The sequence below is a fragment of the Botryllus schlosseri genome, chromosome 16, assembly GCF_051294905.1.
Source record: "Botryllus schlosseri isolate E-star chromosome 16, Bs_hap1, whole genome shotgun sequence".
Lineage (NCBI taxonomy): Eukaryota > Metazoa > Chordata > Ascidiacea > Stolidobranchia > Styelidae > Botryllus > Botryllus schlosseri.
In genome coordinates, this window is record NC_137251.1 from 20966985 (window position 1) to 20983048 (window position 16064).

Here is a 16064-nt window from a genome sequence, read left to right on the forward strand (position 1 = left end):
AACAATGAGTTGGAATTCGCAATGTTGACCGATTGATTAACATGAATAGCTGTCATGATCTACTCGTAAGTGTGTACGGTTACCGGATTGTGTGACACAATGTATCGTATCGGTAGATACCGACAAAAGCTTATCACCAAGATATCGGCCAATATATCCATAAGTTTTGTTAAGATGAAAGCAAATAGAGTTCGAAGTGACAAATAGAAATCGTTCCGAAGTCTCTCTAAATAGCTACAAAGGAGTAGATTTCATGCTGTTTAGATAAGATAGATACTTATATATAGTCTGTATACACTATGCGTCTGGTACTCGTTCCGATTCAATGCAGCGGTTTAGAAAGTGATCCGTATAGCGAGAGAAGTTAGCCTCATTGATAGACTACTTTTGAGTGCCGCGCGGGTTGATTAAGCCAGACGAGTTGACGCGTGCCAAGGTAAGATTATTCAGGGATTTCAAGTAAGTCGGAAATCGAAAATGCAGATTCTCCGTGCACAGAGATAGAGTGATTGGTATACGCACATATAAAAGGTTCTAAAATCACTTATCGCTCCATAAGTAGGGCTGGGCACAATGATTCCAGTGCTCTGATCTGAAACGAGGATTAACTGCAATGATTCGAGACAGGAAGTGAGAGATGAATTTCAAGTACTGAGATCATACGATCCTTTCTACTAAAACAAAAATTATAGTCTCGATACTATTGACCCACTGTACATGCCTTGAAACCACGATTGTTGGTGTAACATGTCGTACAAAGCTACGCATGTTAGCTGAAATGGCATTTCGATGAGGTCGTGATCAAACCCACCGCATTTTCACAAATTGTAATTAAAAGGTTATGGTCGAAGAAATTCCAAAATATTTTAGATGGCACGTAGAAATGGCATGGTTTTATATGTGGTAACAGGTAAAATGCGACATACTCGAATCAGAATCGAATTACTCAAGTCTATTTGATTTTACCCGGCCGTATTAATAAGTGTTTGAAGAGAGGTATCGAGATTTTTCATAGCCTACGAATCATGAGAATACTCAGTCTACATTTGACGAAGGTAATATAGTTGATGATCAATAATATTTATCACGAATCAAAATGCCTAACGCGAATCTTAGATTTGAATAATCCAGGAGGTATGGAACTCCAGTATACAATTGCATAATATATTCGAAATAAATTCAACAGCGTTCATCGTCAGCAACTAGTTGAGAATTGAAAATAACATATGCGTGTCAATTCTTAGATGTGCTAGCATGTCAACACGGAGTGGTGTAGTCTGACTAAAGCTAGTGTTGCTACAGTCCTTGACCGACATTCAGATCGCCCAGGCTTGTATATCGTTCTACACATCAAATTGACGGTATACTCAAAAGCCCTTCACTTCCTATTGATAACTAATTAGTGTACATGACTTAAATTCTATTTCCGTTTCACAGTAGCTGTGAGAGATGATATATTAGTATTTGAGTAAAGTATGATCGTATAATCGTTGCTGTTGGATAAATGACAAGCATTTTCTGAAGCGTTTCACAGACATTTGGAATTCGGAATCGGCCGACATATAAATTTGTAATATCGCGGCCTGTGAAAATGGATATGGAAAGTCAGCGTAGGATAACATCTTCGAAATTGGAAAAGACTATTTTAAGCAATCGGAATATGAACATATTGCTGAAAAAGAAATTGAGTATGATCGAAGTCGACAGAAAACGAGCCTTGGCCGCTGTAACGCGATCGCAAAAGGAGGTGAAAGCCGAATTGCGTGCGAAAAAAGATGAAAAGTTCAACCTCATGTTGAAATACCAGAAGAACAAATCTGGACCCAAGGGTTAGTATGCAATGGATGGTCGCTTCCCGTGTTGCCTCTCACTTCTATGTGCAAAGTTGGACGTCTAAACTTTTTGCAGCGTTTCCGAATTAGATTAGAATCAGAATTATAGCTGCACATTTTTTTAATTACACTAAAATTATGCTGAAGTCATGGAAGGTGGAAATTTAATTTAATTACAAATTATAAAGAAGTGCAACAAAATTCGAGTCAAGTTCATGTCAAACCGCAGTTTATTCCCGAAAGCATGATGATGACAAATGTCTGCACATCAAGATTGAACCGATTTGCGATATACAGTTCTCTTGCGGCGTTGTCAGAAAAATCAGATATCAGATTATAATAACATGATTGCATAGAAACATTCTACATAGAATATAATTTTGTTATTCCTGTAATTCGATCAATCAGATCACTGTACCACTATACTCTAGAGTCTAGACCTTTTTCATTGTGGGAAGTGGTCGATGAAGAGATACGAAATACTGACAATTCAGGGTTGCGAGATAGCGTAGTGGTATAAACCACGGCTGCAACACCAATGGGTTGCGAGTTCGAGTCCGTCCGAGGTCGACTCCAGAATTCCAACCTAAGTGTTGGAGGTTTATCAAGGCTTCTCCTCACCATCTCATCCGCGTAACCGGTGTCTTTACAAATAGCCATGAATATCCTACCACACAAACAAACAGACTGTCAATACACAACCGCATACCGGACGATCAGTACATTCACTATATACCAGATCCGCCAGCCTTAATTATATTGACTCTCCGCTTCACGGTGATATGGAATATAGATTGGATACGCCGTAAAAACAAATGCGACCCTAAGGAGGGATTGACTATCTCCAAACGTATATCATTTCGAAGCCGTCACTCAACTGCTTCCGCACAAAAGCTAATACTACTGAGACGAATACTTCTAGAATTAGATGTACGATGGATCTTCAATGCGGCATGTCACACATCATGTAATATGTGAAGGGATTGCCAATGTACAAAATTGTTTCAAGCTTGCTGTCTCAGGTTTAAATCCGACTAAGCGTGATCGTAGCGAGTACTTATCCCGTTATTAGACTATCGACATTGTTTGCTTAGCTCTTTCCGCACACTCATTCAATCAGTAAGTACTCACCACCTTAATAAAAGAATATATTTGGATTGTATAAGTTCCACTGAGGTGTGTAAGAGCTACTATATCCATTGCCACCCCTTGCCCGTGATATGTGATATTGTGCAACGGCATGACATCTATTTTTAAACGCGCGTCGCTGACGATAATGTGTGTAGTTGCATATCTCGACACGTCGATAAAAAGACATATAACCCATTTATCGATATAAAACGAACAAATTCCCACATGTTGCTGCGGTTTATATATCTAATTTAATATATCACCATACAGAGATAGGCTAGGATATGTTGCTCGACAGTGTACAACATGTCTGACAGAATAACCAATCGACGACTCGAGTCGAGTGACGAGAGAAGGTTTTTCGAGTGAGATCCATATTGTCATCATCATTAATTAACGTTTCGAGACTTTTTTTTTACCAAGGTGAAAGCCTGGAAATAAGGACAAGTGGTAGGCCTATAACGGCATCCGGAGCCGAAGGCATGCACTTTCGTGGATGTGACATTTTCGTGTCGTAATCACCTCACAATATTGTCGCGAAGTGCATTGACTATGGTCAAGCAAACACGAAATTATGATCGTTTGGTCTATATCGGGCATTATTTTCTTTGTAGTCACATAGATTACACAAATTTGAAAATAAAATAGTAGGATTTATTCTACGTGAGCAGGAATGAGGATGTTGGGAATTCAGCGTCCCTAACTTTCGCCAAGATTTTAACGTGCAAGTTTCATCAAGCCCGTTGTATCTTGATATTTGCCTCGACTGTGGTCCCGAGAAGACCGTTGATGTAGAAGGGGTAAATTGTCACGCACTTAGAGTACATTTTTCTCCAGAGCTGTATCGCGGGGCTGACTGTTTCCTGATAATCCTGTTAAGGAATAAAAATCCCAGAAATTTTAATCTGGTGCTGAATATATCAGTATCATTCAGGGTATTTGTCAAGACAAGAGAAGTCCCACTTATAATTTAGTTTACTAAAAACGAAGTAGGGCTACTAAACGACATCATTGATGACGGTGGTCTTGTTTAGACAACAAGGATGTGTGTAATGCCCTAATTCTAACATCATGCAGAGAGAGAGAGAATCTTTATTCGTATACATTACATATCAACATAACACTAGAAAAATGTAACAGTGAAATGTGACATGCAAGGTAGACGGGAGGCTCGATATGACATAGTCTTCAGAGCCGAGCCACCCGAGACATGCAATCGTATAATAAATCCAATTTCGCGCTATTGGATGATGGGTGTTTAACACGATGCCAGTTTTTATACTATCTTTTTGGGATATTGGATTCCAATCGCCTCAACGAATAAATAAGCTACGCTTTATATCCAACGAAATATTAGAGTAAACAGTTTGAATCATAAGTCTAAACAGGATAAGCTCACCGAGGTAACGAATTACAACTGAACAAATTTTTAAGTATGTGATATGAGCCAATGATATATTAATAACGGATGCGGTCTTTGCTTGTGTCGGACATTGCTTTCGTTTAAAATGCAGCAAAAATGTTGTAATATTGTATTCTGGGTATTAGGTTAATAAATGTCAAATAAGCACTAATATCGAAAGTATTTAAGCACTGATTATGGGCAACCGTTGTAATGTTTATATCTAATAATAAAATCACCCTCTCGTTCAGAAGTCCAGTCACAAGCTTCCATTCACAGTCTCTTGAATACATTGCTGGCGTAATTGTGGTTGTCCGTGCGTGGCATAACATACATACCGTAAATCCAAGGTTGGGAATAGATACATTTATCTGATTTCCACCACGGCGTGGGCTGAAAATCAAATAAACGCTAGTTTCGAGTACTAAATTGTGCTTACACAACATCCAATGGCCGAACATGAGTCCAATACACCTATGGGGTTGCACTTAAAACAAATGGTTGTTTAAAACATGTTTTAAACAGTGTTTTAAACAAAGGCCTTCAAAAAAGCAAGATTTTTTTTCAAATTGTGAAATTATAACATAATTGCGTAAATAGTTTCCAGAAAACATGTTCTCTGAGCCTACGGACAATTACCACCCGATATAGTCGACGTAAATCGATATGGGATGGTCGGAAAACTCAAAATAGTAGGTTATTCAGCTATGTACAGATATGTCGTCAAAGGAGTTATATTTACCCTATATTTTGAATGTCAATCCCCTATGACGACACAATCGAATATTCGTGACGTCATGGTTTTAGAAAAAACAATAAAAAAGATGTTTCAAACAAGAGCCCTGTTATAAACATGTTTTTTTTTTAATTGATTTTTGTTTTAAATGCAACCCTAAATACACCAATCCTGTGGAGATATATCCCAAGAGTGTTGTATATGTTTACGTGTATCACCTTTTTGTGATTTCTTAGGGTTGTACACGGCAATAGAAGCCTCTTCACCTTTGGGATATGTCTTCATAAGAATAGATCTATTCAATTCACTTTCACCAATTTAAGGATGTGAAATTATCATTTGGTACCTGAAAGTGCCTGATATTTACCTGATTTTACTCCCGAAGCCAGGGTGAGTATCGACGAAACACACGATTTTCGTTTACAGTGCACTGTCATTTTCACGACAGGAGTATCAAAAATTTACACACGACCTATCATAGCATAGATTTGGAAGTCCATTGTGTGTCGTGGAAAACGAGTACCGGCATGCAACCCGAAGAGTGTCCAGCAAGTGACTAATTTCATGATAAGATTATAATTCAGTTGGATATTGCTGCCCACCGCGATTCGGTAAGTACGAAATGTACTCAACAAATATTTACCTCACTCGTACAAACTATGAGGTCATCATCCGGTGAATATAAGCGACGTACATTAAATTCCATGTTGAAATGATGTACAAATCGCGAGACATGATTTAACTAATCATTGTATATGTCAAGACCTCAATGTTACATATACATGACATAATCAAAATCTTGTCGGTCCGGTAGAAAGCAACGTAATATCGCTACAGATTGAATCCAGTCAATAAAATTGGATTATACATACTATCCGAGTATTTGGTTGACATCAATTGCATGGATAGACTCTGACGAATCGAAAGCCCTGACTAAACTCATCTGCGTTAGTTTTGAGTTCTGGATACCATTTCTAAGGATTTTGAAACTAACAGGATGATACAGTGTACACTGTACATTTATGCGTGTAAATAAGTATGATTATTAGATTTCCGCCATAAAGTAGTACACGACACTTTTGGGTACAAAATTGTGCTTTCACGCCATGCCTATGGATTATAGTGATTCAACACATCCTAGCATAGGATATTGTGTTAATGGGGCACAACATAGTGGGGATTATCGTCTTTTAACCCTTTGTGGACTAGCGTAACAAATTCGGTACATACCGAATTACATCATTCTGTACTGACTTCACGCATACATGACACGGCCACGACGGCCGTCGCAGAAAATACACATTCCGAACTTCCCTTTGGCGCCTTTTAAAATAGAGTGTTTGGAGTGAAAGGTGGGTGTCCCGGACGTTGTTTATTGCATTGGCATGTCTGAGTGAAGTCAGTGGACCCACGTTCTTTGTTGCTTCGCGGTCGAAGGATTTGGTGAATATATTCGTTTATAAAAATATGTATAGGATTCGTTACACCATAAATCACATAGCCAGAAGTGTTTTGGATCAATAATTTGTTATTCTTCTTGGCAAAGTTGAAAATGAGGAGTGATGCGAATTTGCGTCATCAGCCCTTTGTTGGTAAATTCTGACAACATTCCTACTACTGAAATATTTCCATGTGGAACAGGTGTTTACGTGAGAAAAGAGGGGAATAGATTCACCAACTTCACGAGTCAAGAAAGTGCCTTGATACATCACATAATGACAATGAATATGTAAACTAACTACTAGAATAGTACTAAAAAGTAACAAATATTCTCAATAATTTCAATCAGAAATTGCTGTTGCGGAAATAGATACCAGATGTTTTTATGGGGAAAAATCAATCGTCAAGTGACGGTAAACTGGAAAGGCAGTAAAGATGGTGGCAGTGATTCTGACGATGAAGAACGTTCTACTGCAGCAACTTCTGCTGCGATGTGATAAATGAGTTCGGATGAATCCTCTTCTACCAATGAATCTGATGGAGAATCCTCAATCGTGTTTTCAAAAGTAGGGAAAGGAACAACATCGGGTCTTATTGCATGCGACACCGCATGAACCGAAACGAAAATCTATATGGAAAACAATTCAAGGAGAAAAGATCCCTGGCTACTATTTCCCTAATGGAAGGCAGAATTGCTCGACAGTGACTATTCTATTTATTCTCCGCACGCATATTTCGAATATTTTGTTGGAGCGGAATTCCTGGACTGGATTGTTTATGAGAGCAATTTATTTGCCGTTCAAACTAATCCAACGAAGGCAATGCAGATGACTGGAGACGATATTGAAAAAGATGGAGAAGTTGCATGCATATGTCTCATGAAAATGCCAAGATCCTATTTGTAATGGGCCAATGATACTAGATATGATTAAGTTTCTGATCTCATGTCCCGAGATTAATGGAAGCAGATCAAATCTTTCTTGCTCATAGTTCATCTCGCATGTGATTTCTTGCAGTAAGGATCAAACGTGCCATCAAACATACTGAGTGGCTGTCAATTCAGTAATGGTACATACTTCAGGACAAGGAGAGTGAGATTTGAAGTAAAGGAGGTTTCTCTGGACGGCGTTAGTACTTGGGCAGTAAAGTGGTATGACAATCACAATGTGATACTGGCCAGTACCTTTGTCAAAGCAAATCCTGTTGGTAAAATTGAAATTTGGTTGATTTTGCTGTCGTCAATAGTTAATTGCTGTACAGACGAGACTGTTTTTGTGCAATTTCCGAAACAGATGCAAAAATGTCTGCTTGCACCAAAAAACAAACAAAAAAAACTGGTATGTCTGCTTGCACAAAAAAAAAAAAAAAAAACTGGTAAAGTATGGAAAATTAGTGACAGGGGGAAAAGACGGAGGGCATCTCTCTGTATCCAGCAGGAGTATCATAAGAGAACCAACAAAGACCACCCCAACGTGACCAAGTGGGTCACACGCCTTCCATGGACACCAGGCAGAGATGCAAGAGACATACCTATGAAGAACAACCTGTTATAAAATGTGTCAAATGTCATGTACAGCTGTGCCTGAACAAAAACTATAATTGTTTTGCTAATTTTGAAGAATAATTTCAATTTTTAAAATTGACCTGTTTTGTTTCGATTTTTGTCGCGAAAGCCTGATGTCGCAAATTTGCGACAAACATTTGAAATAATAAAAATTGAAAGAAAAATTTAAATTATGTTGACCAATGTCTAAGTTGAGGCAAAACAATTAAAGTTACGCATAGAAATAATTTTTCCAACCATAGAGAATATATTCAGTCCACAAAGGGTTAAGGTCTTGTGTTCCACCTCACAAATTTCATAATGTTCATCCTGCTTTGATATCTTGTAGTCTCGAGACCATCTTAGTAGTCTGCGCCGTGCTACAAGTCGGTTAATACGGAATCAAGAATAAAGAGTATCGGCCTGGTGAAAATGACCAATGTAGTCGAGAGAACATGGATATCAAACAAAAAAACAAACAAACCTCTCTCGCAATCATTCTTCAGTCGCTCTCACTCCTATGTGACCCGAAAGTGGTCGCTGTTGCCGACTGCCGTCACATCGCAACTGACATCTCGGCAGAATCAAACCAGAATGCATTGAAGGGGACGCTCAATCGACATACATAAAAGACGAATCGCGCGACGCCCATAATTGCAATATAATTATTCCTGTTGACTCCTGACTCCTGCAGTTGCATGGCTTCCACGAAAATGCAATTCGAAACAATTGTCGTTTTGCAAGCGAATGAACATAACAAATGCTCCCAGCGTCGGGGATCGGCCCACAAATACATAGATATTAAGAACTATGGACATCCGTGTAAGCGGTGTCTTATTAAAGCCTAAACGTGGGCCGTGCTACAAGTCGGCAGCTACGGAAGAAAAATAATGAATATTGTCCTGGTATATACGACCATAGTAGTCGACAAACACCATGAATACCACAAACAACAACAACAACAACAACAACAACAACAGCAACTATGCACACGTATACGTACGATAAGCATACAGAATTGACAAAATATTAAACCACTATCACCATACCAACTAAACGCAACCCATAATACATTTCAATAGAACGACTACCGTTCTGTTTTAACCGACTGAGAGTCTGCTCCAACTACTGAGATGAGTTTGTGTATTGGCCTTTTCAGATATGTGGGCTCTCCGTTGGTTAGAGTCTGTTCATCCCACGAGTATCCTGGCTTTTCAGACCAACCTATCTTCTGAAGGATAATCGGAATCGAATCCGCCCAGTTTCCGTCGATTTCTCAAAAGATTTTCTTTCGATAGCAAAACGATATCTCTGACCTTCAGATTACGCACGACGCCTGTCCACTTCTGTCACCGTTGCAGATATTGGATGTATTATTTTATCCACCGATTTCAAAATACGTTTGTCATATACCAAATCATATTTAATATGATGCAAGACTGTCAGTGTGTTATTTGTGGTCGCATAAAAGGTAGAAACTTGAACTTTCCGCATCATTCGGACTGGCGACGTCATCATATGCGATAGTCAGATGCTCTATTCACAACCGGATCACTCACGCACTCGGTATTACCTTACTGATCCTTACTTACTGATGCTAATCCTGCAGGTAAAGCAAAGAAGAGTCCGCCACAACACCCGGAGAATACATTCGCGAACGATATCGAAGGTGAACTGTTCACCAACGGTCTCATCAACGCCCCCGGAGTTAATTCTCGGATGAACAGACTATCGCAAAGGCGCCGGATTCTTCCGGATTTCGAGTCAGACGAAGAGGACGGGTCGACCATATCAGACTCTCACGACATAAACAGCAATGCGAATCCAGAAGATGTCTCCTATGAATTGACCGTGACTGAAAATCCGTCCATTCGACCCCAGTCGGTTCCTGACTCAATCATCCGCAAACCCGTACCCAGCGTAATAAAGCGTACGCGACGTCTCAGTGACGAATCAGAGGCTGCGGTGCTCATGACATCTGGAGTAGTCACCTTCCTAGATGAACATGCCGGCTTTAAGCAAGTCGCCAAACCTGATGACACAGCTGCTTATAGTCCCAAACAACCAGAGACGTTGACTCTTCCAATCACGGGTTTCAGCATTCATTCACAGATGAGGCCTGGCTTCAACAACGAACAGATTACGTCTCAATCCAAAACGTAAGTACATTAGTCAACGAATTGATCATGGCAATAATTCACAGTCCTGGCTGCTGAGCTTTTCGCTTTGGCGCACCGGTTAAATAGCAATAAATTTTTCGACCCCTCGATTGAAAGGTGTACTGAGATGTAAATATGATGTGGTAAAAGGGTAAAAAAATTGTAGTAGGCCTAATCATCTTGAACGTAAGTCCACTGTATTCAACTGCAGGTAAAAGATTTACACCAGTGGTACTTTACACTCGGTGGTTCCCAACCTGGCGTCCACTGACCCTTTGTGGGTCCGTGATTACCTTACTGAATTTTGAAAAAAAGTAAACGAAAAGTTATTATTTTACTTTGATTTATCTCTTTAAATGTACACGTGTCAAGCTCAAGCATGCCAAAATAAACTGTACCGGTATGCATAACTATACTGCTACATACAATGCGTAGGCCTACGTACATTGACCCAACACTGCAATATTGCATCTACCATGCCACCAATTAAAATCGCACTCCTTTCTAGTCTCTATATTTTCAAATATATATTTTTTAATTTTATGTCAATGGTTCATTCAGTATATTTTTTAATTTTATGTCAATGGTTCATTCAGTTTTTTTCTTTTTGTTCGTTCGTTCGTTCGTTCTGTTGTTCTTTCTTACTTCCTTAAGCAACCGCGGCAACAATTTGACACAGTAGCCTACAGTAGTTGAGTAGAGTAAATATTGCAATGGTCAATATTATTTTAATTGAATTTCAGGCAAAATTTATAAATGGGTCCGCAGAAATAATAATTTGTCTAAAGGGGTCCTTGACAACAAAAAAGGTTGGGAACCACTGCTCTAGCTTAACTCCGTGGTGTCAATAGAAAGTAGCGATCGGGAACCTATGGCTTGCGAGCCATATATGGCTCTTTTGCGTATAAGATATGGCTATTTACCTAACAATTATTCTTGTACTGAATTGATCAGTATTGCAGCAACTTGTTAGTAAATTTTCATCTCGACCAGAATAATCATTCTCATGACCGTATAAACATGCCTTTGAGAGGTAAAGATAATGCCGTCTTCAGGTCTAGCGGCTCGGGCCCTCCTTTTCAAAATCCCCGAAATTTAGGTTACTGTCTCGCTGACGACCAATATCACTCGCGGATTCGATGTACCCGACTCGTAATCTTGGATTGCACGTTGATTGATCAAAGTGAATAGCAGACATGGCGATGACCATACATGACAATGCAGTTATCAAATACACATTGACTTCGTGATCTACGGCGCGGAGTTAACAGCTGTGAAAGTGGCATTCATAATTACAAACACGAATTGCAAACTACACCATATAGCTATCCACGTTCTTAATTTGTAAGTACCTTTGTAGTTCCGGCGACAAAATGTAGGCGTGTAGCGCAGCGTTATATTTTCCGCCGAATACTTTGATAATTTAGGAGTCGGTCAGTATTTAGATTTTTGGAATCATTGTGACAGTTACATTCGATTAACATCAGTGATTATAGATTCTGTGCTATTTACGATATATTGCGGTATCAATGGTGAGGCTTGACCCGTATGTGCCTTACCTCTCGCTCCGGGCTTCATTTCCGAATAATAAATATGCAAATCGGCTAATTTTGGGAGGAAAATGTTCACCTGCACCCCCTCTGGCCCAACGTCACTTATGTATCACACTCTGCATTGGGCATATACTGCTGTAGTGACCATGTTTGGCTCCACTTACGCATGTGATCACGGGTTCTCGCATTTAAAAGGAGCATCTCGATGAAGCTACGTTCTCGTAACCCAACTATCGCAGGCTCGAATAAGGTTACCAGCATAATAATTGTACGAGTTTTTACAGAGAAAATGACGCGCACACGACAAATCCCATCTAGTGAGTCTGAATAAGTGATATCATGACGTCACGCATGTTCAATTATGACGTAGCTGTTGATTGTAATGTATGACTCTTTGGGAGTAAAAATGAAAAAATGGGCGAATATGGCTCTTCGGACGAAAAAGTTTCACGACCCCTGATATAAAGCGTCATCGATATTATTAACCTACTGCGTCTTATGCCAATGCCACAGCAATGGATCAAAACAGGCAGAAAAAGACTGACATGCTGAAAGAATGTTACAAACCAGTGAACGATTAATGATAGCTCGAGACTCTTTAGTTGGAATGTTATTATAATATTCCTTAAAATTAAATATTTACTGTTACTTGTACAATTGAATAGTATATTAATATTGAAATACACCAGGTTATTTTCGGCTGACACTTGTCAGTGGTAATCATCAGCAACTAGTAAAAAATGAATAGTATATTCAATTGTATATTGGGGTTATGTGTCGCCAGGAGTCTTAAAACTACTACTTATAAGAGTGCTGTATTTTATTGCGTAGATCACGCAAGGGCAACGAGATGTTCGCGGACAAGCAACCCACCCGCAAAAAGTCAGTACAATTCTCCCGCCACCGAAAGTCGATCGAGACAGCCCAAGACATATTCGGCGAACGGGAAGAATCTCAGTCTCACAATATCAGCAAGATAGCCGGGATGGGAAGCCGTTCGCGATTGTCCGTGGTCAAGTCCCGCATCGAATCGAACGAGAAAGCTTTCTTGCTGCGACTCCGCATTCAAAATCAAAAGCAGGAAAACGAGGAAGTGGCGAAAAAGGTTTGGGATTTCATTGGGCAGCGACCGACCAGCATGTTCGTGGCTCGGAAGAAAGCGGGGAAAGAAAATCAAGACACAGAACTCTTGACTGAAGCAGAAGAAGAGATGAAGAGGAACAAATTTAAAGCGGCTGCCAACAAAACATCTGCAGACTCGTGACATTGCTATTTATCGTAGGGTTATGCGAAGGGGTTTGAGTACTCGAATCTAAATCGAATATTCATTTTAATGATTCTAGTCGAGTAGTGAAATATGATTTTCTGCGTGCTGAAATGATGCGCTCCTCGACACTAAGAGTTCATTTATCAACGTGAATTATAGTTCCAATGTTATTTTTCCATGATGGAAGCCTTACAGCTTCAATTTGTCATATCACAGCCCAGGAAGCACGCAGTACGAAGTCACACATGTTAATGGAAATGATATATATTTTGAGTCGTGATCAACTCACAGCATTGTTGGTCGTAAAAACGGTGAAACTTTCCACGTCATCCATGCACATGTGACTCAATAACGAGTGACACTCGATTCGACGTCTAATACTCGGTTCAGAATCGAATCACTAGCCAACCCTACCTCCGAATACCGTATCGCATCCACTCAATAATCGGTATTGTTGGAGTTCGCCGGACATTCGCTAGAGAATTGAAATGGTTTGAAATCTTATGTGAAAATAAGAATGGTGTTACATCGAGCCGTGACTGAATTCGATAGTCGTCTCTCCTCACTATGTGCGACAGCAGGCTAGAGCAAATTTTTGACTCCATTGAAAGTTTGTTACCTTGCTGCTCTGGTTCTGAAATTACACTGAAAACCCATGTATCTATCCTCAATTTTTTTCCTTATGTCTAGGCAATCAAAACGCACAGGTTCCAGGTTTATTTACACCAAGCTCCCCAATGCCACCTCCTGACGTGGTTTATTTTTAGACTACTTACACAATTAGGGAAAGATTAGATGATTAGCAACCACGCAATATGGCTTCGAAATTCACCTTACGCCGATGATTATAAAGAGCTCCGGTAGGTGAGACGATGTCACGATCAACTCCGGGAGTTATCGCGACTATCAATATAGTACACAAGTATTTTAAAGCAATTTCCTTAAATACATTCTCAGAACAATCATTCATTGATTAACAGATGTGCTCAGTAGAGAAGTAGGCTACATTTAATAGTTGCGAAGTACTGAAGTCGGTTTTTATTGTTGTAATACTTATTCGAATCGTTCTTTTTTCGGACTACTTCCACTGATAGCTCACACATTTTAATCCAAAGCTACTTACTTATGTCAATTTTGATTCTATGAAGTAGGACGTATGTTTGGGATATGCTCGCATCACTTTTTGGAATGAAAATATCTTGATAACCGGGCGAAAGAGCCTATGTACCACGGTAACTAAATATACTTTCAAAAATTGCACATATTGCTCATTTGGGCTTCGTCATGAAGATGCACCCGTCTGTTACTGCTAATTAAGTGCGACGCGTCGACTGGATGTACCATTTGACTACAACATTGACTACTTATTCTTGAAGTAGTTTTCAGCTGAATTTGAAATTATGACGTCTACTGTAATCGAGTGTACAATAATCGCATTTACGATAATATTTCTACTTGACCGCCTGTGTTAATTCATTTGCTTTTGAAATTTATATTCGAGTTAGAGCGGTTATACAGGAAAATTCTGATATTCCAGCGCGACTTCTACTTTATAATTATCAGGAACTACTTTCACCCTTTTGCTTTACGCTTATTTTTTAAGAGGAGTGTCAGTATTGAAATAATGCTTATGCTTATCGATTGTGTTTAATTGGGATTCATACATACTAAGTTCAAATATCAGATAATATATGCACGTTTAATTTCGATATATTAAGGAAATTTCAATATCGTATCGTAGTAAAATTTTACGCGTCCTATTTGCATACAATATGGATTAATCTCTGCGAAGAAATGTATTCCTGTTATGACTAAATTTCCTCGTGGAAGCGAAAGTAATAATCGCGTTGCTATGAAATGACACTCCACTGTCAGTCTTTCTTCAACAAATGTACGGGCAGGCCCGATACCAAAACGTTTATTTGAAACTTCTGTAAGGAACTATGTCATTCATTCTGTGTAATAATTATTATCACTGGCGACGGATTCCATGACTTATTGAGGAGACATACCAGACATAGTCGATACTGGTTTGGAATGTGTACAAACTTACCTGGCAATGTTATTTATTTCTTGTATGATAATTGCCCGCTGCGTCACTCAAAGTAGCTTTTAACCTCTCATCGTTGAAGATCTACCATGTTCAAACCTTCAAACACTTAAAGAGCTTATGGAGATCTACATCAGTGATACATAAACTGACGCCGTCTCCAGGAAAATATACATTTGGCCCCTATACTGATTGGCCCATACTCACCAATGTATTATGTCTGTACATTATTTTATTGATACTGTACACCGATTTCTAAGGATCAAATTATTTCTTCAACGTTCCTTTAATAGCAATAATTACAAGCTTGATATATTGTATAATAGGCTGTATACAATGTGTAAGTCGCATATTATATAGTATATGTATAAATGGGTGGGTATTTGTAAAGTTGCCATATGTCCTCCGAGCATCTTTTTGGTAATTCGTCGTCATTTACAGCCTTGAAAGTCAGTCGATCATTCAAAGACAACTAAAAAATGCCATAAGACGAGAATTCTGGATTTCGACAGCACGTTTGACAAAGAAAATATAAAAGGTCAACACTAAGCGATTATACGTGGAGACGAGTCTTTCGGGACTCCAGTCGCAAAATAACCATATTTTCTTTCTTAGTAAACCCTTCAATATAAGCTGTAAATTTTCAAAATTACCCGTATCAATGAATGCTACTTCATCCTTTGGGACTTGTAAAAACGTTTCCTCTTTTTCGGATCTCAGAATATGGTTTGAGGAGTGATGCTTAGCTGCTGGCTTTGGGCGACAAAAACATGTTTATTGCTTAGCCTTGAAATCACATGCCACATGTCCCTTCCATAGAGTCAATGCAACAAAGGTTAGGCGAACAACAATTTGTAGGGAGTTGGATACTGTTGTGAGGCTCCGCTCAGATGGGTCCGTTCTCTGGAATATTTGTTACAGGAAAGAACGAAATGGTCCACTGCATTCGGC

At 39.2% G+C, this 16064-nt stretch overlaps 2 protein-coding genes and 1 long non-coding RNA gene across 3 annotated transcripts in view; 2 read left to right on the forward strand and 1 right to left on the reverse strand.

Annotated features, from left to right (window-relative positions):
* Positions 1 to 16064, forward strand: part of LOC145458778 (uncharacterized) — a 264884-nt gene that overhangs the window by 8696 nt on the left and 240124 nt on the right. The gene's annotated exons all lie outside the window — the stretch shown is intronic.
* LOC145459414 (uncharacterized) overlaps positions 1 to 16064 on the reverse strand; it is a 229606-nt gene that overhangs the window by 4011 nt on the left and 209531 nt on the right. The gene's annotated exons all lie outside the window — the stretch shown is intronic.
* Positions 1167 to 13727, forward strand: LOC145458940 (uncharacterized). The gene is made up of 3 exons (XM_080337453.1): positions 1167 to 1829; positions 9694 to 10243; positions 12628 to 13727. Exons 1-3 carry the CDS (start codon positions 1592 to 1594, stop codon positions 13058 to 13060), a joined length of 1221 nt encoding a protein of 406 aa, XP_080193579.1. The 5' UTR covers positions 1167 to 1591; the 3' UTR covers positions 13061 to 13727.

Bases quoted from the DNA above. Each gene is read 5' to 3' on its own strand.
- LOC145458940 (XM_080337453.1), top strand. From the start codon at position 1,592: ATGGATATGGAAAGTCAGCGTAGGATAACATCTTCGAAATTGGAAAAG. The intron at 1,830-9,693 runs GTTAGTATGCAA...CTAATCCTGCAG, and splicing joins GAACAAATCTGGACCCAAGG to GTAAAGCAAAGAAGAGTCCG. The intron at 10,244-12,627 runs GTAAGTACATTA...TTTATTGCGTAG, and splicing joins ATTACGTCTCAATCCAAAAC to ATCACGCAAGGGCAACGAGA.